Source organism: Micropterus dolomieu, linkage group LG23 (genome assembly GCF_021292245.1).
Source record: "Micropterus dolomieu isolate WLL.071019.BEF.003 ecotype Adirondacks linkage group LG23, ASM2129224v1, whole genome shotgun sequence".
Classification (NCBI taxonomy): domain Eukaryota; kingdom Metazoa; phylum Chordata; class Actinopteri; order Centrarchiformes; family Centrarchidae; genus Micropterus; species Micropterus dolomieu.
Window position 1 is genome coordinate 22,060,465 of NC_060172.1, and position 24,160 is coordinate 22,084,624.

The 24,160-nt window shown below is 39.3% G+C and overlaps 3 protein-coding genes, 1 long non-coding RNA gene and 1 other non-coding gene across 9 annotated transcripts; 3 read left to right on the top strand and 2 right to left on the bottom strand.

The window, feature by feature from the left end:
* On the top strand, window positions 1-2,381 carry rpl23a (ribosomal protein L23a). 2 transcript variants are annotated; one of them, XM_046040285.1, is made up of 5 exons: window positions 1-107; window positions 1,098-1,278; window positions 1,512-1,688; window positions 2,031-2,100; window positions 2,318-2,381. In XM_046040285.1, exons 1-5 carry the CDS (start codon window positions 38-40, stop codon window positions 2,330-2,332), a joined length of 513 nt encoding a protein of 170 aa, XP_045896241.1. In that variant the 5' UTR covers window positions 1-37; the 3' UTR covers window positions 2,333-2,381. The 2 variants fall into 2 exon arrangements, with proteins under 2 accessions (XP_045896241.1, XP_045896242.1); XM_046040286.1 differs by lacking the exon at window positions 1-107 and adding an exon at window positions 142-175.
* On the top strand, window positions 1,334-1,405 carry LOC123964009. The gene has a single exon (XR_006823312.1). It is a non-coding gene; the product is annotated as a small nucleolar RNA Z17 (small nucleolar RNA).
* Window positions 2,382-3,223: 842 nt separating the features above from the next.
* On the bottom strand, window positions 3,224-11,586 carry birc2 (baculoviral IAP repeat containing 2). Its single transcript, XM_046040281.1, has 13 exons — window positions 11,388-11,586; window positions 9,033-9,998; window positions 8,629-8,909; window positions 8,212-8,514; window positions 7,589-7,868; window positions 6,793-6,892; window positions 6,536-6,614; window positions 6,374-6,422; window positions 5,874-6,116; window positions 5,636-5,734; window positions 4,963-5,118; window positions 4,630-4,671; window positions 3,224-4,394 (listed from the first exon to the last, which is right to left on the bottom strand). Exons 2-13 carry the CDS (start codon window positions 9,124-9,126, stop codon window positions 4,201-4,203), a joined length of 1,920 nt encoding a protein of 639 aa, XP_045896237.1. The 5' UTR covers window positions 9,127-9,998; window positions 11,388-11,586; the 3' UTR covers window positions 3,224-4,200.
* LOC123963431 lies at window positions 11,029-16,245 on the top strand. 2 transcript variants are annotated; one of them, XR_006823170.1, is made up of 3 exons: window positions 11,029-11,536; window positions 14,485-14,646; window positions 15,683-16,245. It is a non-coding gene; the product is annotated as an uncharacterized LOC123963431 (long non-coding RNA). The 2 variants fall into 2 exon arrangements; XR_006823169.1 differs by lacking the exon at window positions 14,485-14,646.
* On the bottom strand, window positions 12,626-23,854 carry LOC123963427 (transcriptional coactivator YAP1-like). Of its 3 annotated transcripts, XM_046040282.1 has the most exons (9): window positions 23,599-23,854; window positions 23,051-23,283; window positions 20,902-21,095; window positions 20,015-20,169; window positions 18,100-18,201; window positions 17,758-17,864; window positions 17,449-17,567; window positions 16,862-16,962; window positions 12,626-15,927 (listed from the first exon to the last, which is right to left on the bottom strand). In XM_046040282.1, the coding sequence occupies exons 2-9, from the start codon at window positions 23,252-23,254 to the stop codon at window positions 15,746-15,748; spliced, it is 1,164 nt and encodes a 387-aa protein (XP_045896238.1). In that variant the 5' UTR covers window positions 23,255-23,283; window positions 23,599-23,854; the 3' UTR covers window positions 12,626-15,745. The 3 variants fall into 3 exon arrangements, with proteins under 3 accessions (XP_045896238.1, XP_045896240.1, XP_045896239.1); XM_046040284.1 differs by lacking the exon at window positions 18,100-18,201 and having other exon boundaries at window positions 23,599-23,851; XM_046040283.1 differs by lacking the exon at window positions 23,599-23,854 and having other exon boundaries at window positions 23,051-23,359.
* Window positions 23,855-24,160: the final 306 nt, after the last annotated feature.

Below are 24,160 nucleotides of genomic sequence, written 5' to 3' on the forward strand. Positions count from 1 at the left end.
TTAACTATCGCGATACATCGGCTGTGAGATCTCGCCCATGCATTATACTGCAGGAAACCCCGGTCAGTCTTCCTTTCTTAACATGGCACCGAAGGCGAAGAAGGAAGGTTAGTTAGTCTGATGATTTTGTATGAATAACTCGTTGAATTTAGATAGATGACGCTTCCAAGGTTAGGTATTTATGTGCGAAATGTTAGACTAAATGGCCAGTGGTTTAAATAATCTAGGATATTGCTGCCAATTGTCTAAATACGAAGATAACGCACACTGTCCCCGGCACGCTGGAACGTGATGCTAAGCTAATATTAGCATGTTAGCTTTGGCACTGTTGATCAAAACGCGGTCTAGTAACCGCTATGAACCTGTCCTGTCCTTCCTACACAGTGTAATATGGACATGTCTTACCTAGTTGACGTTAATAGGTACGATTTAACAAGTTAATGGGTTAGCTGCTATGTGACGTTAGCACTGTGAACACCGGAGCGGTGTTTGAAACGTTGCATAAGCTACACGTGAAAGTTGGTGTTAATGTTAATAGAAAACAAAAGAAAATGTCGGAAACGTTGGCCATTTTGTTGGTTGTACATAACTGAGTCTATAACTTGATTGTCTTTAGGGATGTTTGGTACTACCATGCTAGTCATGTGTCAGGAGTGAGTGTAGGTTTTCCCATGCTGTGGTTTATTGGTATAGAGTAACGTTGAATGCACACTTAGTATTTCCAAACGCAGAATAAGCTATATGATTGGAAACGTGTGTATCTTAATTTGTCATTTGTCCTGGAAAATGTGCTTAAGTGGTACTAATGATCCCTTTTGAGGTAGACTGATGTCAACTGTAACTTGTGTAAGCATGTCAACGTAAATGTAGCTTTTCCAGACCAGAATTTAAAGCTAAATAACGCTATCAAAGTTATAAACCTGATCTAAGGGATCATTGTACTGAATAAACTTATGTTCAACATGTCAAATATTTGAAGTAGAAAGGGATTTATTGGTGTTGTTTTGAAACATTCCCCAAAGCGGCTCCTTACTAAGTTACTAACTGGAGGAGCATGAACATCTGATGGTCTAACAAGTAATATTTCTCTATCTTAGCTGTCCCTGCCAAGACTGAGGCCAAGTCAAAGGCCCTGAAGGCCAAAAAGGCTGTGCTGAAAGGTGTTCACAGCCAGAGGAAGAAGAAAATGAGGACTTCTCCCACCTTCCGTCGCCCTAAAACCCTGCGTCTCCGCAGGCAGCCCAAGTATCCTCGCAAGAGTGCTCCTCGCAGGAACAAGTGAGTTACAGTGACGGCACGCTGCTTATAAAATTAATTAGAAATGATTAAATCTGGTGCATATGATGGTAAATAGCGATCAAAGTATGAAAAACATGATTCCAGCTTTATAAATTACTGATGCACCAAATGTAAACAATTGTTTGTAGTGAAGAACAATGAACAGACGTGTTTGTCAGGTAATATATATTTTGGCTTAATGTGTTTGTGTTTTTTTTCCCTTCCCCTTGTAGGTTGGATCATTATGCCATCATCAAGTTCCCCTTGACAACAGAGTCCGCCATGAAGAAGATTGAGGACAACAACACACTTGTGTTTATTGTGGACGTCAAGGCAAACAAACACCAGATCAAACACGCTGTCAAGAAGCTGTACGACATCGACGTCGCCAAAGTCAACACGCTGATCAGGTAGAAATCTTCTTCCAGGCTGGGCAGAGTGCCACTTTCTAGTTGTCCTGTTGGAACCTGCATTGCATGGCTGAGACTACTTTATGCACTCCCTTCTTAAAATACCGTTCATAACAGTGATATATTAGCTCACTGCAATCGCATCTTTTGGACTCTTAATGGGCACAGTAGTAGTTTGCAGGACTTAACATACCTGTACAGAAAATACACCTGGTGTTAAGTTTATAGGTCCTCAAACGGCACTCGAGTCTCCATTGTAAATATAAACTTAATAGCGCAGTTTTTATTTGCTACCTTTTTTATTGCTTTATCTTGCATGTTTTTCTTCTGACCCGTGTTAAGGCCTGACGGTGAGAAGAAGGCGTACGTTCGTCTCGCACCAGATTACGACGCGTTGGATGTTGCAAACAAGGTGAGTCTTTTGTGTTTCGTCTTAAAGGCTAATCCAGTTAAACATAATGGTTGTATTTGCGTTTAGAAGCTCAGTCCTGTGCAAGTGATGTAAACTTTTATTCAATCTGAATGTCTATGATGCATTCAAAGGAACCACTGATGCCAGACAGTGCTGGTACTCATGTATTCACTCTGTTGATGAACATGTGTAATTCATTTCCTCTTCATCTTTACAGATTGGCATCATCTAAACTATGGCAGAAGAGACTTGTGGAAGAATAAATATTTGTATAAACTAAATCTGATTGGTGTGAGTTGTCTTTACACATGAATACATACAGTAAATTAGAGATTACACATGCTTTTACCACTGATGCCTGAATTATCAACACTTGACATTTTTCAGGACACAAGATTTGTCAGCTGTTAATTCGAACTAAAAAAAATTTTTTTTTTTTTTAAAGAAAACCTTCAAACCTTTAAAGAAACCTTCTCTTTATAAAGTAAAAATGGGTGCAACATCATCCAAGAACCTTTTTTCTAAAAGTAATTCATTCAGACTGTATGTTTGACAGAATTGTTTTAAAACATCAATTTCTCCTCCCAAAAGGTGTTTGCCAGAACGCATCAGGGCATCCAGTGAGATTGAGAAGCTGACTGGATAAGCTTAATAACCTTGAGTGTTAATGTATTGAGTTGGACAAGACCTGTTTTTGGTCTTTGAACATGCAGGTTTAAAACTTTTACTTTTTTTACTTTTTAGTTTTGTACAAAACAAATCAGGCGTCCGTCTTGTTTGTAGATAACAATGTACATAAACTGGAATCAAGCTTGAATTTTGTCAGTTTGACAAATGGAGGTCTGCTTTTCCTGTTATGAGTAGCAATTATTTAGATAGATGATTTCTTGAACTACTTGTGCTGAATGGTTGGCCACCAAATGTTCTGGTGACCTGTAGAAGCTTGTAAGTTTAAATGTCTTAACTGCTAATTGTGTAATGTTGGCATCTTGTGAGAAGGAATAGCCTTGCTGATAAAAGTTCCTATAGCAGGTAGATGTGCTTGCAGAACTGGAACTTGTATGGTAATAGTAGGTAACTGGTACATTGGACTTGATGGAAAAAGCATGCTTGGTGGCAGAAATGGAGCACATGCTGGTACAAAGTTTATTCATCTGTTTTTACATTCACTGAATAGTGTAGAACATTTAACTGACAGTTGCCATAGTCTGGTGTGAAGACTCTGGGGAAAATGCAGTAGTATCACCAAATGTCACTGGCGAGACTGAGAAAGGACTACAAGTTAACTTACGTTAAACTTTATGAAGGTTTTAACATTTCCATGTTTTCTGTAAAATACAATGCTGTTGACTGAAGATGGAGGCTGTACAGCAATTCACTAAAGTTACTTTCAGTTTGATGCTTGTTTGACTTGATAGGTTTTATACAGGAAAATGAGAACGCCTTACATTTAGTTAATATTGAATGATTAGGATTTTAATACACTTAAGTCAGGATATGCAAAAGACAAAATTCATAATGTTACATTTGATAAAGATAATGTTTAACAGTCTTTCATTCAGTAGGTCTACTTGTGACCACTGTTCAGGTTTGACATTTTCTGCACCATATTGTTTACAGATGAACAAACACGATGTCACAATAAGAGTTGTGTTGCTTATGTAATCATGATTTATGCTAAAGGCTAAATGACCGTCACTTTGATACCTCTGACAAAAAAAATAATTAGACCATTAAACTGACATGTTTATTACTTAAATATTTAGGATTCTGATCTTGAACATACCAGCCCTAAGAAAAGCCGGCTGAGGTGTTGAAAACTCATTTATATTGCGCACAAGTCATCTCGGGGCACTTTTCATATGAAGCAGATTTAGACTATACTCTGATATTAAAGTCAAAGCCTTTTACTAAACAAAACTTAATTGGGTTCAGTTAAGGTTTTGTCTGTGAGCCGTATGTAGTTACCTAGATATACGCTGTAGGAAAAAAAGATGCAAAACATCCTGCTCTTTCCAATAAATAGAAATTTATATCATATTGCTTACATTCAAATCACATAGTCAGGACACTGAGGCAAAGCGGCTCAAAACCTCCTGGTTATGACAGGAAGGTTCGGACCGTGCCTTTGACCAGGCCTCTGCAGATTGGGCACTTTCGCAGTGATGGCGCACACTCTTTGCACACCACAAGGTGTCCACATGGGATAAATACTATGTTGACTTCTTTATCCATGCACACCTTGCAGGTACGCTCCTCCTGCAGGCGCCGCAGCTGCTCCTCCATGGGGAGGTCTGCAAGGGGAAAAAATAGATTAATTTTTCTGTCTTAAAATCCAAAATGGATTCAACGACTTCCCCTTAATGTTGGCTAAAAGCTACTGGAAGTCTCAGAAATCTCAGTATCAAGTTAACTTTAAATAGTGACAGTGACCAACTAATGACCCACAGTATCCAACAACAATTAAGCACAAAACATTAAATTGGCGGGATAAGAAGTTCTGCGCGAGGCTCAGGTGTGTCTTAATACCTGAAAGATCTTGGCTTGGTGATGCAGCTTCGTTTGATTGGGCTGAAAATGAAATGAAAAACATAATGTCATTAACTCAGGTTTTTGTTAATGCACAATCGAAACAATAAATATACTCTAAATAAAAACATGTACTTCGCACCTCTTAAGAGATATCTTAGCCTTAATGTTTCAAGTCCTCTCACTTTTTCATTTAAAGCTTTGCCTTTAAGACTGAACAACTTCATGATAAACCCTCAGTGGTCAAAGGTTTTTTACTTGAATGTATGCAGTTTGAGCACACACCATGTTCTGTGGCAAGTGCAGTCAAAGTGTGCAGTGGGAAAGACATACCCATGAGATCTCTGAGCAGGTGGACGTCGTTTTTCTGGATCCAGTTTCGGAAGACCTCAGCTGCAGCGTTTCCTTTGGTGAGCACGAGCTCTATCAGCTTGGCAGTCTGCTGCTGGGCTGACGTCTGAGCCTTGAGACCGCCGTACTCCTCTGTAGCTTCAGGTTAACAGGGAGGAAGAGTTACAGTCAAGAGGTTTCTGAAGGATAGAGGCTACAGCTGCATGATGAGGGCTAAAATCATCAAAATATGATGGTCAGTAATTATTCAATTCGATGAGCAGCGTATAACCCTTCTACAGAACAGAACAAACTGAAATAAAATCTGCAATTCTTATTAAATATTACACCGACTGCTTGTTGAAACAACCATATACAGTTATTCCCCATTAACTGCAGCCCCAACGGGCTCAAGGGAAAACTCTTGACATTACTTCATTTAATGCAACAAACCCCAGATCCACTAATTCTGGAAATCCACATTTAGTTACCTCATTGTAGTCGCTGAATTATGAAAAATGCTCTTATTTACTAAAATGTTGAATCTTCTTAAATTTTTAGTTTTGGTCAGAAATAGTTGAGTCTCATTCCTGTACCCCCAAAGTACCCTATTTCAACTAGTGGAGTTACAAAACACTTCAAAAGACCCAGCTATTCAAGCCTGAGAGAAACTTACATAACACATTTTGCTCTCTTAAATGCTCCAACACTGGCTCAACACTCTTCAGACGTTGGATCAACGCTGCCTGGTGTCTCTTTACAAAGGTGAAGCCATCTGAAATAAAAGAGATACAAATGGAATTTATTGTCTTCAAATGTTCACTGGGCTGAGAGCAGCCGATAGTACAACATTGGCATTCAGGGCTGCTCACAACACATTGCAGAGACAACCTTATTTTCCCTGCCAGCTGTACCTGACGCCATCGCCTCTGCCATCATCTCTCGCTCCTCTTCCCTTTTCTGATCCTCGGCACTCAGCAGGTCTGAAACCAGCTCCTGGACTGTCCTGTAGTTCTCTCCGCTGGTCAGGATCTTGCTCTGGACTGTCTGCTTGACTAGACTGCGATCAAAGCCCATCTCTAATGCGGACTTAATCACGGGGGTGTTCATCATGACAGCATCCTCAGATCGCTCCTCTCCTGGACCGAGGTGAACCACTGAGAGGAAGAGAGAGGAGACACTCAAGGCTGGGTGATGACATGAGTCTGTCCGGCACTCTTTAAACCCTTTATCTTGTTTAATTCAATTTCAATACGCTCCATTTAGACAAGAACACAACAAAAAGTCTGGCCAACATAAGAAAGTCACAGCTCAAATAGTTTGCTGTATACAGAAAACTATTTGAGAAACAGTACAATTTTTTTGTACCTCCCAATGGCCGAAAAACTTTACTTTTACATTGTTTTAAACTCACCAGGTGGATCCACAAACTCTCTGGAGCTGCCGTCTCCATTCGTTAAAAGCTTTTGGGGAGAAAAAAGAAAAATGTGCTTTTTTTTCTTTTTTTTTTTAAATGATTTGCTCTGTGCCAAATGTTTGAACCAAGTACTGATGTTTACTCTCACTCTCTGCTCACCTGCTCAAACAGCCGAGGGAAGCGAGCCTGGATCTGGTGAACAAACTCCTGTCCCTTCTCCTGGAGCAAGTATTCACACCTGCCATTAACCAGAGGAACATGCATGCAAACATTCATAAACTTCTATCTTCTACACAGGTAAATAGACAATCAGAATATTTGTCTTGGCGGTCTTTCTCTACAGTACAAAGAGCTCTGGTCAACATATTCTGACATCAAATTATTATATTATTAAAAATGTAAACAGCTGGATTTACCGAGGAAACCATTTAGCATGTTCCACCCAGGGATCGTCTCCAGACTCCCAGCATCGCAGGCCTCCATCGCAGCAGAAACACTTGACATCATCGTTACGACCTTGAGGGCAAAGAAAGGGCTTTCAGTGCGACACATGGTTTTCAGGGGTTTTAGGGAAAGAAAAGTCATAAAGATGACTGAAAACAATTTGAATACACATTGGTTTCTCATCTCTCATTTCCTCTACTGCTGGAATCCTTTAGTAGCAAACTGATCACAACTGAATGCTATATTTAGCATTAACATGAGATCATTGGCTCGTGTTTATAAACAGGTGTCCCTAAAGAGATTTCTATCAGGACTTTCCAGCTCAAATTTAAAGGAACTGGACAAATACCACTCTGCAGTGGACAACCCCTATCAGGGAGGGAAATACTCTTACTGTTGCATGGAAGGGACAAGAAATGACTTCAACCTTTCATCTGCACATTATGAGCAAATTCTGTTGAAGACTTTCAGGACATTTTACATAACAGCTTTAAGATTTACATTTTAGAACCAATTTTGTTTTAGAAAAGAAAATAATGACCCTCTATCCTCAAGTATTTACTATAAAAAGATAAATCTAATTAGACTTAGCTTATTTTTTAACGGGCTTCATAGAAAGTTAACCAAAATATAATTATAATGTGCATTTTAATAAAATCAAAGCTTGATTTACAACACTAACTTGAATATATTTTTATTTATTTAACCCTTATTTAACCTCCTTCTCACTGTTACTGAGTAACTGAGTTTCTTTGATATTGTCCTTACCTACGTAGTAGAAGCCAGCTTTAGCCAGCTGGTCAGGCCGGACAGGGATACGTGACGGCCAGTTGACAAAAGTGAGCAGCCGCTCGTCGCTCTGGTGCATGGCAGGGTTGGACACATTACTGAGCACTGGGGCCCCTGCGGGCAGTTGAGAAGTTACTCCTCCAGACGCAGCTCCGGCCAGCGACACGTTGTCAGCTCTGTCCCCCCTCACAAAACGACAGTTTGGATAATGCCTCTGATGTTCGGATACGGCTCTGTCACCTGGCTCCCAGTTACTCAACTGCATACACAAAAAAAAACTTCTGTCACAACTTGACACACACTGTCATACCTGAATGGTTCTACCTGTCGTTTTAAGGTGGATGTATTGTAGCCTGCTGTCCACTTCTGTCAGTGAGTCATTGTATAATAAACCCTCTTTGTGTTCTCCTATCAAAACCTGTTAACAAGGTTCCTAATGCAGAATAGGTCAGATATAAACATAGCAAACAAATGTATAGTAACAGGTTAAGTTACTGATACAAAATAGTTATACCATGAACAAGAAGAGCAAAATGAACAGAGAGAAAAGAAGATAATCAATCTCCTTAAATTGATGGAAACTCTAAAATAATGCTACACACCTGTCCTCCACAGCTGAAGCAGGCCACTCGGTCGCCCTGGCCCAGGTAGTAGAAACCCGCCTTGGCGAGCTCAGCAGGAGTTATGATGGAGAGCGTCCAGGGGTGGAAGGAGTCCAGGCGGTCCTGCTCTCTGCGCATGCTGGGGTTGTGGCATGTTGGTCTCTGGTGGGACATGTCCTCTACACCACGAGAGCTAAGCGGGCTGGAGGGGGGTGGAGCAGAGAAGCCCATATTTAGGTAGCCGACTGGATCTTCACCTTGGCTTACTGTCGGGTTAGGAACGGCTGGGCCTGGACCAGAAATCTAGAAGACAAAAAAAAGAATTTCATTAGGTGTTCTAACCAAGATGTAGTGGAAATGTTCTTCTATAAATTCTGTATCTTATTTTTTTTTTTTCAAAGAAACTTTTGATCTTACTGGTATGGCCGGAGCAATGCGGAGTGGGGAGAAGGCAGAGTGAGAGGAGGACAGCAGATTGGCTGTAGATGGGAGGCTCTGGATGAAGGAACAGGAAGGCGAGAGCTGCCTGTGTTTCTCTGTTGGGCAGTCTCCGGCCTGCCAGCCCTCTGCGGTCACATTACACCTGAAACACTGCACGCGGTCGCCCACGCCGGTGTAGAACCAACCTGCCCTCGCCAGACTTCGCTCTGTTACTCCCGAAGGTGGGAATCGGGCAAATGTAGAGATGCGGAAGAGCTCTGGGGATGAAAACGACACATTTCCTTAGATTAGAACACATCAGGAGGTTAGACACGAAAAGAAATGTGAACAAATCTTAATTATATATCTGATGAAGTGGAAAGAACAAGAGAGATTGGTACCTGAGGTGTTATCATACTGAAGGTCAGGTGGAGGGCCGCTGCGACACAACCCCATCAGAAATTGGTTGTTTTTGAGTTGAACAAGAGTTTCCATTTTTGTATTTAAGTGGAGCACTTTAAGGCAAAAGAGATGTCCTTCAAAGGGAGAGAGGTTTGAGAAAACCCAAGGTCGTGTTCTCTCTCACACAGACACATTCACTCACACTGAGACAGAAAATAGTGAAATAGACGATAGGGGGCTGGTGGGTTCTTACTCAAATCAAAAGACAAGAGAGAGAAAAAGAAAGTGATGATTGGCTAAGTTTTGAAACCAAGAGAGTGCAGAAAAAAAACCTACTAGTCCAGCAACCACTATCATCACACAGTATTGGATACAATCTGCACGAGGTATCTGACACATTTGTCATTTATTTTTGTCAAACATCCTATTCCCTGCATATAACCTGCACCTGGATCAATTTTACCTGTACCTTGTAGAGTAACCTCTGAAACTTCAATATTTCCTTTTCAGTTACAGTCCCCGGGGATATATGTCCCAACAAAACACATCCTGTACAGTAAAAAAGGATGGACTTAACGGCGTAATAAAAATGCATCCTCAAATCAATAATCATTATGTTACACTGTGGTCTGATCACCCAGGATCAGTATACACTTTATCATCTTGTACATTTAGCACAGACATGTCTAATACATGATCTAACCATACCAATTTTAACATACGGTATGTGATTATGTGTATGTACATTATAAATTAAACAAATGCCTCGAGCACACACACACACACACACACACACACACACAGACCAAGGGATACGTGCTCTCAAACCCCTCCCCCCATCTCGAACATCCCTTTTGTAGGAGTCTAAGTGTTCATGATTGAATAGTAAAAACCCAATAAGAAAAATGTTATCCTCCTTTGGTAAGGATAATGCACACCCCTCTTTAGTTTAATGATAGCAGGACCTGTGGAAAGAAAGAAACAATGTTGATTTATGTTCATGTAGAAATCCTTCATGGAGGATTTTAACCTCTTTAAGCCACCGTCTGTATATGTTCCAATTTCGCTATTAAGTCAAGTTCATGATTATAATCAGCAATGTTCAAATCTATACAACTTAATTTATTCCAACCAAGAATGATAAATATATAAAGACCCGGAAAAGATTCCAGGATGTGAGTTTTTCTCTGAAGATAAATGTCTTAAGGTTTTAACACAGTGCCAAAACAAAAAGACAGAGAATTTGTTTTGCTATTAAATAAAATCGAACTTCAATGCAGAATATGTAAACATAATTAAAGTGATATTATTGGAAAGAGGATCATTTTGCAATCATTCACTGTTTAATTATTACAAAGTTCATACTTCAACAAACAACTTACTGTTCATACCAGTAAAAATATTTTTTTCTAGTATTAAAATATTGATTATATTCAAGTAGTGAAAAATGGTCTTCACAATTTCCCGGAGTCCACAAAGTTGCTTGTTTTGTCTCACAAACAGTTCAAAAGCTAAGCCTATATACACTAAATCTATCATTAACGCAAGCATTAATGTGTTTATGATAATAATAATAATAATAATAATAATAATAATAAGTTACCTGGTGAATGCCCACTTCTTTCAAACTTTATGCAAACTGTTTTTTATGCAAATCTCCCCGATGACCATCAGGGTTATTTGCTAAGACTTCATAAAACTTTTCCAGAAAGACAGACAACATCATAGACCTATTTTCACAGGCTAACTAATGACAGTAACGTTACGTTAACTTATTCCTATTAACAAGTAAACTGACTTTTATGAGGAAAATCGCCGCTTTAACAAAACTCCCAATCAAGTTGATCTTAGTTAAACCTTTCGGGACTAAAGATGGTAAACACATGACCAGCTAGTGAATTAAACATCTTTCAGCGGAAAAACAGCTAATATGTTATAAATCACTGGCACTGTTTCCCCGACAGTGAAGGTACTTTCCTGTTCTACCAGGGACTTCCTGTTTTAGCTCTTGTTGTGTTCATGAGCTAACGTTAGCTATGTCGTTTTATATTTATAAGTGAACAGTATTGATTTTAAATTGGTTTCAGCTGTCAAGCATTCATTAAAACACACAGCTAGCTAGAAATTGCCGAGTGACATGACAAATCAACACCCCACAGAAACCAGTTGATCAGAGGACATTAGCTTGCTAGTGCAAGCAAGCCTGCTAAAGCTAATAACTGTCGAGCTCGCTGATCTGTGAGGCAGCCCGGAGACAATATATTAGCTGTCTAGTATGAGTAAACAAACATGCGAGACATTACATGAAGGCAGCACAGCAACTTATCCTTTCCACTGGTGTGTGACACACTCACTGTTTCACTATTCAGTCGGTAACGTTACGGAAAGTCCCAGTATCCTGGAAGCCTCTCGTCAGGGACACACCGCCGCCCCTGCTGCTTCCGGTTATCACTGAAACGAAAACATCGCAGAAACATTGACACACAGGTTAGAAATCCCTCAGGTAAGTCCCTCGGGTATTCTCAGTCCCTGTCCTGGAGTCTTAGAGCCCTGCTGGTTACTGGCAGCCCAGGGGTAAAGCAGCCCCCGTGTTTATATAAGTCAGAATCAGCAGGTTAGGTGGCTTTAATACTTTTGTTATTGCATCATTTAACGTTACTGGGAAACTAAGTCAGGAGGTAAAAAACAAACACTGCAAACACAACTCGGAAGCTATCTTTATGAATAGAAAAAGAAGACCAACAGTAAACCACCTTATTGTGGACCGGTCTAACTTTACATTTAATGAACAAGAGTGTGTTTTTTATAACGAAACATGTGTTACGATCTTCATTATATATATATCTACGTTATATTCAGGTATTCAGATTTGTCTTCTGTGAGCAACGAATTAACGTTATCTTGTTACCAAACGTCCACATCGATAAGAATAAAGGAAAACCTCAATTTGTTGTGTTAAATCACATTAAACAACTCCAGCAAACTACACAAAGCTGTAAAACTGCAATTTGTGTGTTTAAACACAGATGATCAGATTATAATTGCATACAAATATTACCATAACACACGTGTATAGCCTACCTGTATTCGAGGGCACCAATGTTAAATGAAAATAAGATGTAAATAGATATTGTCAATGTAATACAAACAGAGCCACTGATAATAAACTACATATGAAATTCTCTTAACTATTGAAACAACAGTAATATTCTGTCAAAAATGACTTTTTTAAGATTAATAAAGTTAAAAAAAAAAACGATACAAGGAATATTCTAACAAGACAAGACACTTACATAGAGGACTTGTTGAAGTCGGACCCCGAGTCATGTGAAGGCATTATTTCAATGGCTTAGTTAAGTATCTGGTATTTTCTGGTATTTCCCCTAACTTCCTTTGTCATAACCACTCCCCTTTATCATGTGTCAACTGAGAGTGCTGAGTTCATTTTACTGACCTTTTCCAGCTATTGATGATTGATTGTATCCACCCATTTTATGTAAAGTACCTGTAACTTTTTTCTAAAAAGTACCCTTTTCCCCTCAAGGGTGGAGTTCAGGACATTCATGAGTACTCAAAAACTAAGCTTTTAGGCTTGACTTTAGTTCAGTTTATTGTTACAAAGAGAGACACTCCATCTCCTGGAAACACCTACAGCCTAAAATGTTGTTCAAGGGCTGATCTACAAGCTTTCAAATGTATAATGAAATATGTATACCAGTACATGTGATTGTGTGATAATTATGTTGAGGTTAGTACTACATCCAATTCACTAAATTAAATTAAGTAATTTCTTCATTGGTTTGATTTAGTATTCGCATATACCAAAAAAACATTTTATAACAGTATACTTAAACTACAGTATGATAGTATGTATGCTGCAGTATGCAACCTAACATACTACATTTACAACACAAATCTGGAGTTAAATTAACATGTTAGGCTAATAGAAATACAAACACATCCAGTAAAGGCAATGAGGTTTAGTTTTACAGTCATACCATGAAACAATCCACACCAGACACATAACTAGAAATTACTACTTGCCAGGTGTATTTAAACGTTTATTAAACACAAACTCCTTTAAAATGATTACAGTAAGAATAATAAGAAATATATTTATATAAAGCACATGCATAAAAACGTACAAAACACATGATTGCCTCCAAACTCTCTGTAAATAGGATAATAAACATCATTATATGTAACATTCATAGCAAGTGTCATGCATGCTAAGATAAATAATAGGCTAGGTAGTGTGTTGCATTATGTGTATGAACAGTATGTTGCGCTACTTTACGGTACTTTAATTTAAAAAAAAGATTAGGTGACTTGGCTCTATTTGGGGATGTTGTGAATGAACTGTGTATATAAAAAGGAAGCTGGTTAGAAGAAATGCTCTCATCAATAATAAAATAACAGCTTCAAATTCAGAAAAAATATGAAACACACTGCAAAAACAACAACTGGATAAAAAAAACAGATTATATACTTATTATATAGCTTAACTAAATAATCAGAATAAAGAGCTCCGCTTAGTGACGACTGCCTTCTGTATTAGATCCTGTAATAGCACTTGCAGTTAGAACTAAACAGACCAGGAACACAGCATCTGCAATTAGTATGTTGCTTTTCTGAGGGTTCTTGACTTATCCCATGACTCTCTAAATGGGCCCAGAGTCCATTTTCAAAGCACAATATTTTCATAAAACAACTCTTTCAGAGTGGTCAGCTTGAGCCACAGACAGAAGAAATAATAACTCTACAGAAAGGTAGCAAGCTTTGATCTTAATGGCACCGTCCAGGATTGTTTTTAAAGGGTTATACAAGGGATTTGACATGTTTTAGACTATTTACAAATCAAATGCATTTTACATCGCTAACTATCTCGCAAACTGTGCTGCCCTGCTTTAGAAATTGACACATTTTTTCTAGTGTTCCACGCATCTAATCCATACATGTCCAAACAACTTTAAAATCTATTAGCAGGATCTTAAAACTTGCTTCTGTTGTGAAATTCCGTAGACTGACTTTTTTAATTCGTGAGATGACAAAAGGGATTTGAGATTACTGTGCTTTGAATTAGGTTAAAAAAAAGACACAGAATTGTATTTAAACATTCATATGCAACCGTTTTACCCATTAATGGGTTAAAATGAAAGACTATATTTGCTAAAGAATACTCACTATTATCAAGAAAACAGATTATTATAACAATACACTAATGTATGCATGTTCATTTATATTCCTCTTGAAATTTTTGTATCAACAAAGAATAATAATATTTTTGTAAATTGTTTTTTTAAGATAATTATGATGATAATGTGGTTTTGTATACATGTATCTATGGTGATGACTGATCAATGAACTGTATATACAGGAAACCCTAAACAGCCTCAGACACCATCCTGATGAAGATACAGTCAACATCAAGTGTTCATTATTTTCTTTCAGTGTTATGTCATCACTGTGTGGTAATGCGGCATGAACTCCTCAAATTAATTTGCACCATGCCACAATGATGAAGAAATACTGCAGACTTGATGTTCACAGTGAGTGATTACATAACTCAAGCAAGTTTCAAGAGTCTGGAAAAACAATGGATGCCTGAAAATGGTAAGAAAAGTGCATCTGAAAAGCGTAGATGAAACTTAAAAACTTGGCTGAGACTTTCTTAAAACAAGCGGTGGACATAACATTAAAACTGTACAATTTAATGCAATCCAATAAAACAAACCTCCAATAAATACTACATTTGTGAAGCTTATATTCAATGCTGGAGTGGACAAAATGAACACTTAACCATAAAATGCAATCCCATGAAAGATTTAACAAAACCTGAATGAGTAATTTGAAATAAGTGATTTTTATATATGTATATATAGCAAGGCTGTATAACGGGGATTTCCTGAAGTCTTTTTTGAGTCTTACATTTCAAAGTGAAAAGGATTCTTGTTAGTGTTCTTATTCTTCTACAGGTTTACCACAAGGGTGCGTCCTCTCCACCCAGATGTTTCTGTGTAGCAGTGGTAGGAGCTTTGATGAATGATTTTCTTTTTCTTTTTTTTTTTTAGCAGGGACAACCAATGTAATGTTTATCCAAGTACATTCTTTGATTCATCTCTTGCTCTCTCTTGGTTTGGACAACTGTGAGCATGTGCATTACAAATAACAAATTACAGGCTGCTTAGAGGTAGTAGCACTAGATGCTGCTCTTTTATCCCACAGGCTATATGAAGGGATGTGGATATGATACTTTGTTACTTTACTACAACTTCTATGTTATTTTAACAAGTCTCCTTGCATTTATGTAACTGCTACATGCAAACTTAATTGACATGACACAGTTTTTAAACATTTTATGCAAACACTATTACCCAGGTAGGGATAATAAAATAAATCTGTCCTCTAAAATTAGCTATGGTGCACTCTGTCAGAGACGTGCAGAGCATCATATAAGGTTGATGACTAAAAAGAAAGGAGCATCTGTGTAAAACCAGGCCCAAAAAGAGGAGAATACCAGCAGCTTACCACCCTCTGTGAGAGTCAGAGTTTTGTCTTTCCTCAGGGTGCGAGTAGTGTTAGGTATCCATCACACAACAGTAGCACGTTCTCTCAGTTATGTTGTTCTCTTCCACTTTTGATTCTCCAGAATTCTCAGTCACGGTACGAAGATTTGATGTCAAAACATGTTTGGGCAGTGTGCTGGGTGTGTCTATAGCCAGGTGAGCAGGCTGTCTCTGTCCATGTGCGACCCAGAGAGAACTGTCTCCATGTCCATCAGAAGGTCTGAACTGAGACCCTCGGGGATGCAGGGCATTAGCTCTTCACCCTCCGACATCGGGAGCACAGGCATCGAGTCCTGTAAGGTCATCGCGGAGATGTCGGCAGAGTCACCTGAAGAAGTCAGAAAAGAAGATAAAAATGACCAAGCTGTGAGCTGGGAGAAATTACGGAATTTGGATTGGATGTTGTTGTCTCTTTAATACAGCTGCACATAGACCAGTATGTGTAAAGTTTTATATCCCTGCAGGAAGTGTGTATGTACATAAATAAAATGCACACTCCATGCTTTTCATCTCTCACTTCTGTTTTTTTATGTAAAAATAAATTTACTCAAAGAAATACAGAAGTGAGGGGATGAATGCAAAAAAAATTTAATGTATCTAAAATCTAAATATGTGCAAAAATAAAGATAGGAAAGTGTTCTTTCTTCATTCTGTAATGAATGTAATTTGTGCACATAATTAGCATATTAAGAGTTTCTCACTTTTCTGCATTCAACAGCTCCCCTGCTTTTTTCTTTGTGTTATTGCTGCCCGTTTGGGAAGCCCTTTTACACAGTTTTTCGTGGATTCCAAAATAAATGAACACAAATTACTCTGCATTGTCTTTGGGGAAGTCATAGGAAATGACTTGTTTTCCAGTGAGATACGCCAGTAATTACTGGAAGGCCAGGACAAAAGTCAGATTTTACAACCAGTTTCTAAAGCATACCATAGTTCTTAGTTCTAATGTAAATAATTTGAGGTATTAAAGCTAAATAAGCCAATATCATGGCGTTATGGCCAAATTTGAGACACATTCACTCTAAGGTTGCAAGAAACTGCTTCCCAGTGGCTACAGTGTACATTTAGATCAACAGATGTCACATCTGGACAACACATTCATCCTTCCTTTGATTTCAGCAAAATACACATATTTATAGTTTTTATGAAGTTTAAAGATGATAGGAAAATGGTGGGCACCCCAAGGCAGTTTTTCTGACTTTGGTGTGTGTGTGTGTGTGTGTGTGTGTGTGTGTGTGTGTGTGTGTGTGTGTGTGTGTTACCAGTGTCCATGTGATCCACAGAGCTCAACATGTGGTCCGACGTGCGGGGTAAGCTGCTGACGCTCAGACCGCTGTCAGTGCTTTCGTTGCGAGAGTGAGCGCTGCACCGGAACACACACATAAAATTATATCTGCTCACTAACTGTTAAAAACTGGAGTGTAAAATGTCTGCGTAATGACGGTGGACAAAAGTGATAATTATTCTTCTTTGAACACTATAGATTTTACTTGAACTACTTTCTGACAGAGAAATCTTTTTTATGATAACTGCTCGCAGTGAGATTGATCATTGATCCAGAGTAACTGGGACACCACTTTTGAGTCTTTCAAAAGTAAATGCTTTGAGCTGCACAAATGGAATTCCATTCATCCCAACTGTATGGTGGTGGCAGCAGAAAAAGTATGCAAGACAGCATGCAATTGTTTGTGTAACACTTGTAAAGAGGCCGCTCTTCAGATTACTTTCAATTCTCAAGAAAATTAGCTTTTCAGTGATGATTTCTACACCGTGTTACTCCTTTAACTTCAGTAAAAGGAGTACAAAAGAGATCTGCAGTACATGACAATAATGTTAAACATTAACTCACCCATTAAGTGTAGGTTCGTGGTTTGAGCCTCTGATCCTGACATCTAGAGACGGAACAAGCGTCTGTGCGTTCCTGTCATGGTCCATCCCGCCGGGCATCTGGTTCCTTCCTCCTGCCTCCTACAGTACAAGACACACACACACACACACACACCTACTTGTATCACGTCATGTAAAACTCAAACTGTGTTTACATGAAACAAAGATTTCACTGTTAAATGACTACACAGAATAATACAACATAATACAACAACATGACAAAAGAAATAACTTAAATGTAAGTGAAGTACTATTTTATTTAATCTCTGACCTGTGGTGTGAGTTGTGGAGGGAGGCCTTGTTGTTTGCATCTGAGCCTTTCGTTTTCCTGCCTTTGCTGCAGTGCCAAGCCAAGGATGCCAGGGTTCATCTTCTGGGCTGGAAAATAAGATAAATAAGAAAATATCTTTTTGACAATTAAGAAAATATTTTCATGGAGGTTAAACAGTTCAGCAAATGACATATGTGAGGACAACTTGGCAAAAACTTTGCGATCTCTCTTATTTTCATTGCCAAACAGCAACTTGTGATGGTGGACATTAGAACAAAAGTGTTTCTCATTGACAAACAAGAATTGTCAATTCAGGGAGACACAAATTTGATAGTGTGCTACCTAGACGCGGGTCGACCCATGCGGTGGTCTTATTTATGTGATCGATGTAGTACACCTCTCCATCTGCAGTCACAGCCTGCTCCCAGCCTTCAGGCAGTGGACCTGAACAGCAGTGAAAGTACACAGTGAGAAGGCAAATGGTGGATGTAGTGCATGGAGAGTAAAAATTAGAATCTGGCCCACGTCCTTTAATGTCTGTGTAGCTTCTAGTTTGCAGAGTTGTTATGAATAGAAGTGAAGGTTAGTGGGTAAACAGCTACAGTAAGGTATATTATGTAGAATCAAAATGTACTAACCTATGTGCATCTTGCCTGAATGTGGTGGGTGGGAGACGTAAAGAGATGTAAAACACTGCTGTAAATGAATATAAAGTATGCCATGCTGTCAGTTCTTTGTGACGTGGGATTCAAAATGGTTTATTTTTCAAGGGTCTGTTCAGCCAAATTAGATTATAAAAATTCCACAGCAACATCTCTTTACAGAAACACTTTCTAGTTAATCCACAGAACACATTATGAAAGGTTTTCATTGAGACTATTTCTTCAGTAGAAAGACGTTCCAATGAAAGGTGTACACAAACCTGCATTAATTGATATTTTGGCCACTTGGGGGCAGCTTAAATAAGCTGTAAACACAACACTGGCACACCTTATAAAGTTGTTATGGCAAAATTGGTGCCTATTTAGATGTTCTGGAGATATGGATTATTATTATCATTCATTTGGAGTCATAGTTGTGACATGGTCAATATGAGTCTAATATTCACTCTGTTTTGGCTCTGTTTTTACCAGCTAGTCGCTAACGATGTTTGTCTGTGTTTACAGTGGGTTTTTAGAGCTTTTTTCCTGCAAAACCAGCTGCATGCTGCGGTCAAAAATAAGGTTGATAAGACTGATGGCACTAAAATCAAAACAGCAAAGTTGTGGGATTGAAAACAATGAGCTGAAAGATGCTAAAATGCTCCGTAGACCTTAAAGGCACTTCCTGATAGCTTCCTGTGGGTTCATCACTACGAGTGACCTCTTTCATATAAGAAGTCGTTTTAGTATAAAATTCCCATATATGTTTCCCTAGCCAGTGTCCCTGTTGAGCTGCAGTGTAGGGATAGTAATAAAAAGGAGGAATTTTGTACTAAAACAAATGTAACTTGAGAAGATATCTACTTGTTCTGACTTCTGAAACCCCAAACTTTTGAATTAAATTTTGCACAGACTGAGGACTGGATGTTGTCCCCCATCTCTTACATTAGCAGTGCACTGGTAAGGGATATATTAATATCCAGTATGAACAGGAGGAATTATTACAGCAAGCAAAACCTGTTCATATGGGCACTAGACTATTGTTTTCAGACAGACTTTAAAAATTGTGACCCTATTCTTTAAGACGCTGACCATGTGACTGCATCATTACATGGTCTGGTTCATGTTTCATGTCATCCTCCATCCCCGTCTCCTCACACTCAGCTCTTTCTTGATTCTGTTTCATAAAAGCTAAGAAAAAAAAAACTACCACAGAGCCGAAGTAAGATGGTGTTTTTTGTAATTTCGGTGAACTGACCATTTAAAATTCTGATGAGTGGAATTTATTTAAAGGCCACAATGGTCCGACAACTTATAAAACTTGCAGCTAAATAAGACTGTATAAATAAACTAGTTTGAATTTCTTTCACTGCTGTTTTTCTGAGAATTAAGATTTCTCTCAATTCAGTAGGACGGTCTCACTAATATATCAACTATGGATGTGTTAATTCTTTCCAAAGTCACCAGAGCTGTGGAATTAGAGACCAAAAGGGAACTTGAAGAAATCAAACCCAGCAAAGACTTGGCGTCATGCCAAGGTGAACTATGTAAAGCAGGTTTGGGCTTTAAAAAGAAACTGGATGTTGAAAAGGGGGTGGGGGGGAGCAGAGTGATACCTGTCTCTGGATTGATGTTTTGTGGTTGCGTAGTGGGCGCTGGGTTGCTGAGGGAGTGGGCGTGGACCGGAGTGCCAGAGATAGGATGCTGAGCTGCAGCCGACTGAAGCTGCGAAAGTCGGGGGTCGTGCCAAGTGGTTGTCTTATCCAGGTGACTGCAAACACAGAACAAGTCTAAACGTATCTGTATCTGTTGAACCGCTGCAACCTGATGGATAAGAAGCACGAGGCACGTTTTGTTTCGGACCTGCTTTACCTGTACTACCAGATGTGAACTCATAGAGGCAAACGTCAAACTACAGCAGTCTTTTGACAGGAGCGTGAGCTGTCAGGCCATGTGCATGAAACGGTCTGAAACCACACTGTTGCAAAACTAGTTGGAACCATTTTTCTGTTTGCATGTACCTGATTAGTTTGAGTCCTGGTTCTCTCAGCCCTGCTGCATTTCTCTCTTCACGGTTCTCCTTCACTTTAAATTATATTCTTTCTAAAGAAAAATATTCAAGAACGATGTAACATCTACTATTTTCTGTATCAGGACAGAACTGTAGGAAAATCTAAAACTACTCCTGGTGCATTTGAAATAGTGTTAGTGCTAGAATGATTGGTTGATTAATCAGAACAATTAGATTATATAACAATATTGGTGATTTAAATTATCTTTTAGATCATTTATCAAGCAAAAATGCAGATTTGCTGCTGTTTTATATGATTGTTAATTGAACCCATTTGGTCATCAGGAATCACAGACAATGAAAATAATGAGTGCCAATGTAGAAATGTAGATGTTAGAACAAGGTGGGGCGGACTCTTTGGGTCTTTCTAATCAGAAACGCTTTGTGTAACCTGCAGATCAAACGCAGTGATTAACAGCAGTTAGATCTTACTTGAGGAAGTAACGCTGGCCAGTAGGCGTTTTTGCCATCTCCCAGCCGTGGGGGAGTGGAACGTCGTCAGTTATGATCGGCGTCGCATCTGCTGCTTGAGTGGAGAGGGAGTTGACTGGGAGGGAGGCAGGGGAGGAATGGGCACGGACGTGATGAGGAGTGAGGGAGCCGCACACACCTCCATCCGAACTGGCCTGACGAGAAACAAGCAGGGTTAACAACTGCCATGACGAGCCACAAACAGCAATCAGAAACATAAACCAGCAGGAAGAAAAGGTTGGGATGGTTACCAGAGTGGTGTGAAAAAAAACAAATACTCAGAGGAAGAACAGTGAAGCTGGTTGCTTTACTTTAAAAGATATTTTTATTACTTCTACCGAGGAGTTTTCACTGCTCGTAGATTAATATTGTTGGCAAGATTATTTGAAAGTCCTTTAGCGTCAGCCAAGTTCAACACACTTCAGGGAATTATAAGCTTTGAGCCACATCTACAAATCTAACAGAGAGATTCAAGGAGTGTTTGCTGTTAATGAAGTAAATAAACAACATTTAACAAGAAATGTATGCAATCTGAAAAGCTTCTTTGTTTGTAACAACCAGTTGGGGTCCTGATGAAACTCTCAAGTCTCAAGCAGATCAGCCCAGAATGTCACCTGGGCATGATAAATACGAGAACCTACTCGCACTGTGGCTTGAATGTCTATACTTTAACCTCTTCTTGTAAGACCCAGCTGTATGCTAATTCATAATCATAATTACCTCCAGAGAGTGTGTTTCTTGGGGAAACCACAGTAACCATTTTGCAAAATGTTCAGTCTCTAATGAAACAGACAGAAGTTAATTCAAGTAAGTAAGTGCTGATTTGTAAGGGTTTGTAATGTGTTATAGCAAATAATCACATGAAGTCTTTCAGTCAGACTTAATAAAGTTGTACGTATGACCACTGTTCTTCTTCGTCATCATTTTTTCCACAACTTCCCACCATGAGTAATTTTGCAATTTAGGGAGTGAATGCAACATCTCACAATTACAAAAGCGGCTACAGAGGCCTGATGATTACAGATTTTACAGTTGGGTTTTCAAGGCAATATTAGGCATTTTGGATGACTGAGCTGTATCCTTTAATAAAAAAACAACATGGCCAATACAGGAAAACTGTATTTGAGCATCGAAAGAGATCGAAAGTAGACCCTCACTAGAACATCCACAACATCTTTTATAGCCTCGACAAATAAATGGACCTGGTTGAAACTCACACACTCAGAATCCAGAAAAGCAGCCCTGCAATACACACTACCTCTGTGGATATTGTAATGTTCGCTGAGGACAGACAGGAGAGGGGTGCAACTGTTAATTCTTTTCATTATCGGTTATTCTCTTGATTGTTTTTAAAATCGGTTGTCAGCCAGAAATGCCCACCATAGTCCACAAGGGGAAAGCTTCAGCAGTCAAAACCCAAAGACATCCCGTCAGCAATGATATAAAGCAGCAAATTCTCACATTTAAGAAGCTGGATTCAGAAACGTTCTAAATATAGATAACTTGGAATTATTTTAATAAATCAGATAAAAGTTAAAGTAAGGTTTCAATAAAAAATAGCTTAACGTCCATTCCAACTTCTTAAACGTGGATTTGATGCTTTTCATTGTCATACATGGTCAATAATTGTCTTTTTGAATTTTGGACCATCTGTAGAATAAAAACAGGCCATTTGAATCTTGGGCAGTGGGAAACTGTAATGGGAACTTGTTTTTACACTATTTTATAGACCAAACAAATAAATGACAAATCAAGAAAACAATTCAGCAGACTTATCAATAATGAAAGGTTTCAGCCCTAATCAAAAATATTAATTCTCTGTGATTAACTAATTGATCAGTTAACTAATAGTTTCAGGACTTCCTTGGAATGGTTCATTTTTTTGTCTCTCTTGTGTATGAGGTGGACCCAATATTAATGAGAAACATCTATTCATACCACACCACTGAAACAGCAGGTAGTATTGTGCTGCAGGGTTACTGAACACTGTGCAGTTCATGTAGTTTGTCGTGATTGCCTTAACACACCAGGGTTAGCACTGAAAACCAGCATGGTGCGGTAAGCAGCTGTCGTTCAGCAGTTATTAGTAGTTAACAGCAGTTATTAGTACTTGTCTGGAGTGGCCCCGGGAGTCTGGCTGCCTGAAGAAGGAGTCCGGCAGGTTCCTCATCCTCATGGGCAGAGAGGACGGCTGTCTGGCCGCCTTGCTGGGGTTCATCACAGCGCTGAAGAGGGCCTCCAGCTCCGTCTGGGAGTCCCCGCGGACGTGCACGATCTGTTGCCCGGCCGGAGGCGCGCCGCCGTGCGCGCTCATGTCGCCAAAGTTTTGGTGTCGCAACAAATCTGTCGAAAAGTTCAATCACACAAACACAATCAGAAAATAAACGTAAAGCCCGTTACGACTATGCGCCCGAGTGCTGGAATCACGATCGTATGTTTATACTTTTTGACCCCCACCCCCGCCCCCCAACCCCCACCCCATTTGAACTTTTGTGTCCTTGTGAGTCTGTTTCAAGCTGTAACATCTCGGAAGTTAATCAGCTGTGAAAAGAAAATCGATCATCGGGCAAAGAAGTCTAAGGGGCGCCGTTTAAAGCGCGGATCGCTGACGAAAATCAATCTGTGCAGCGTGCAACACGTTACATGCCTCCCACATACCTTCAAGCAGCCAGACCGTTTCCCCCTCTCTCTCTCTCTCTTTCGCTCTCTCTCTCCCTGTTTCTCTCTGTATTCCTGCAGGACAAAAAAAAAAAAGAAAAGAAAAAGAAACTGGAGAAATCACAGCCGAGGAAACACTCAGACGGACACTGATTTCCGATGTGGACCTCCAACTAAAAGCCTCCCCAAATGGAAAAAAAACATGTATGAAACCAGTTGGAGAGGAGTGATCTCAGCGAGACCTCCAAACTTTTTTCACATCCACTGCTCAGTCCAGATTCATGTGATAGTGCTGAGGGGCGGGGTTGCAGGGTTTAAAGCTACCGCAGTTGCAGGGGGAAATATTTCACTCCAAGCACAGACAGAAACCATCAACACAAGGCTTATGTAACACGTTAGTCGTGTTTTCATCACAGCTCCAAATGTATCAAATAAGTCACTTTCAGCCCTGAAGATGGCTAGTAATTAGTGATATATTATAATTAACTTAAAAGTCTTTGGCCGTTGTTTAGTTTCCAGTTTGTCTGGTTTTCTCCTGCTGAAGGACAGAGGCTGAGGGCTA

What these genes read in the sequence shown, in the direction of transcription:
- birc2 (XM_046040281.1), bottom strand. Translation starts at nt 9,126, where the DNA reads ATGGAAACTCTTGTTCAACTCAAAAACAACCAATTTCTGATGGGGTTG. An exon ending in GCTTCAGCTGTGGAGGACAG is followed by an intron (nt 7,869 to 8,211) that starts GTGTGTAGCATT and finishes TTGTGTATGCAG; the next exon opens with TTGAGTAACTGGGAGCCAGG. An exon ending in AGCTGGCTTCTACTACGTAG is followed by an intron (nt 6,893 to 7,588) that starts GTAAGGACAATA and finishes TTTGCCCTCAAG; the next exon opens with GTCGTAACGATGATGTCAAG.
- LOC123963427 (XM_046040282.1), bottom strand. Translation starts at nt 23,254, where the DNA reads ATGAGCGCGCACGGCGGCGCGCCTCCGGCCGGGCAACAGATCGTGCAC. An exon ending in GGCCAGCGTTACTTCCTCAA is followed by an intron (nt 20,170 to 20,901) that starts GTAAGATCTAAC and finishes CTGTGTTTGCAG; the next exon opens with TCACCTGGATAAGACAACCA. An exon ending in CTCCACAACTCACACCACAG is followed by an intron (nt 17,568 to 17,757) that starts GTCAGAGATTAA and finishes CTTGTACTGTAG; the next exon opens with GAGGCAGGAGGAAGGAACCA.
- rpl23a (XM_046040285.1), top strand. Translation starts at nt 38, where the DNA reads ATGCATTATACTGCAGGAAACCCCGGTCAGTCTTCCTTTCTTAACATG. An exon ending in ACCGAAGGCGAAGAAGGAAG is followed by an intron (nt 108 to 1,097) that starts GTTAGTTAGTCT and finishes TCTCTATCTTAG; the next exon opens with CTGTCCCTGCCAAGACTGAG. An exon ending in AAAGTCAACACGCTGATCAG is followed by an intron (nt 1,689 to 2,030) that starts GTAGAAATCTTC and finishes ACCCGTGTTAAG; the next exon opens with GCCTGACGGTGAGAAGAAGG.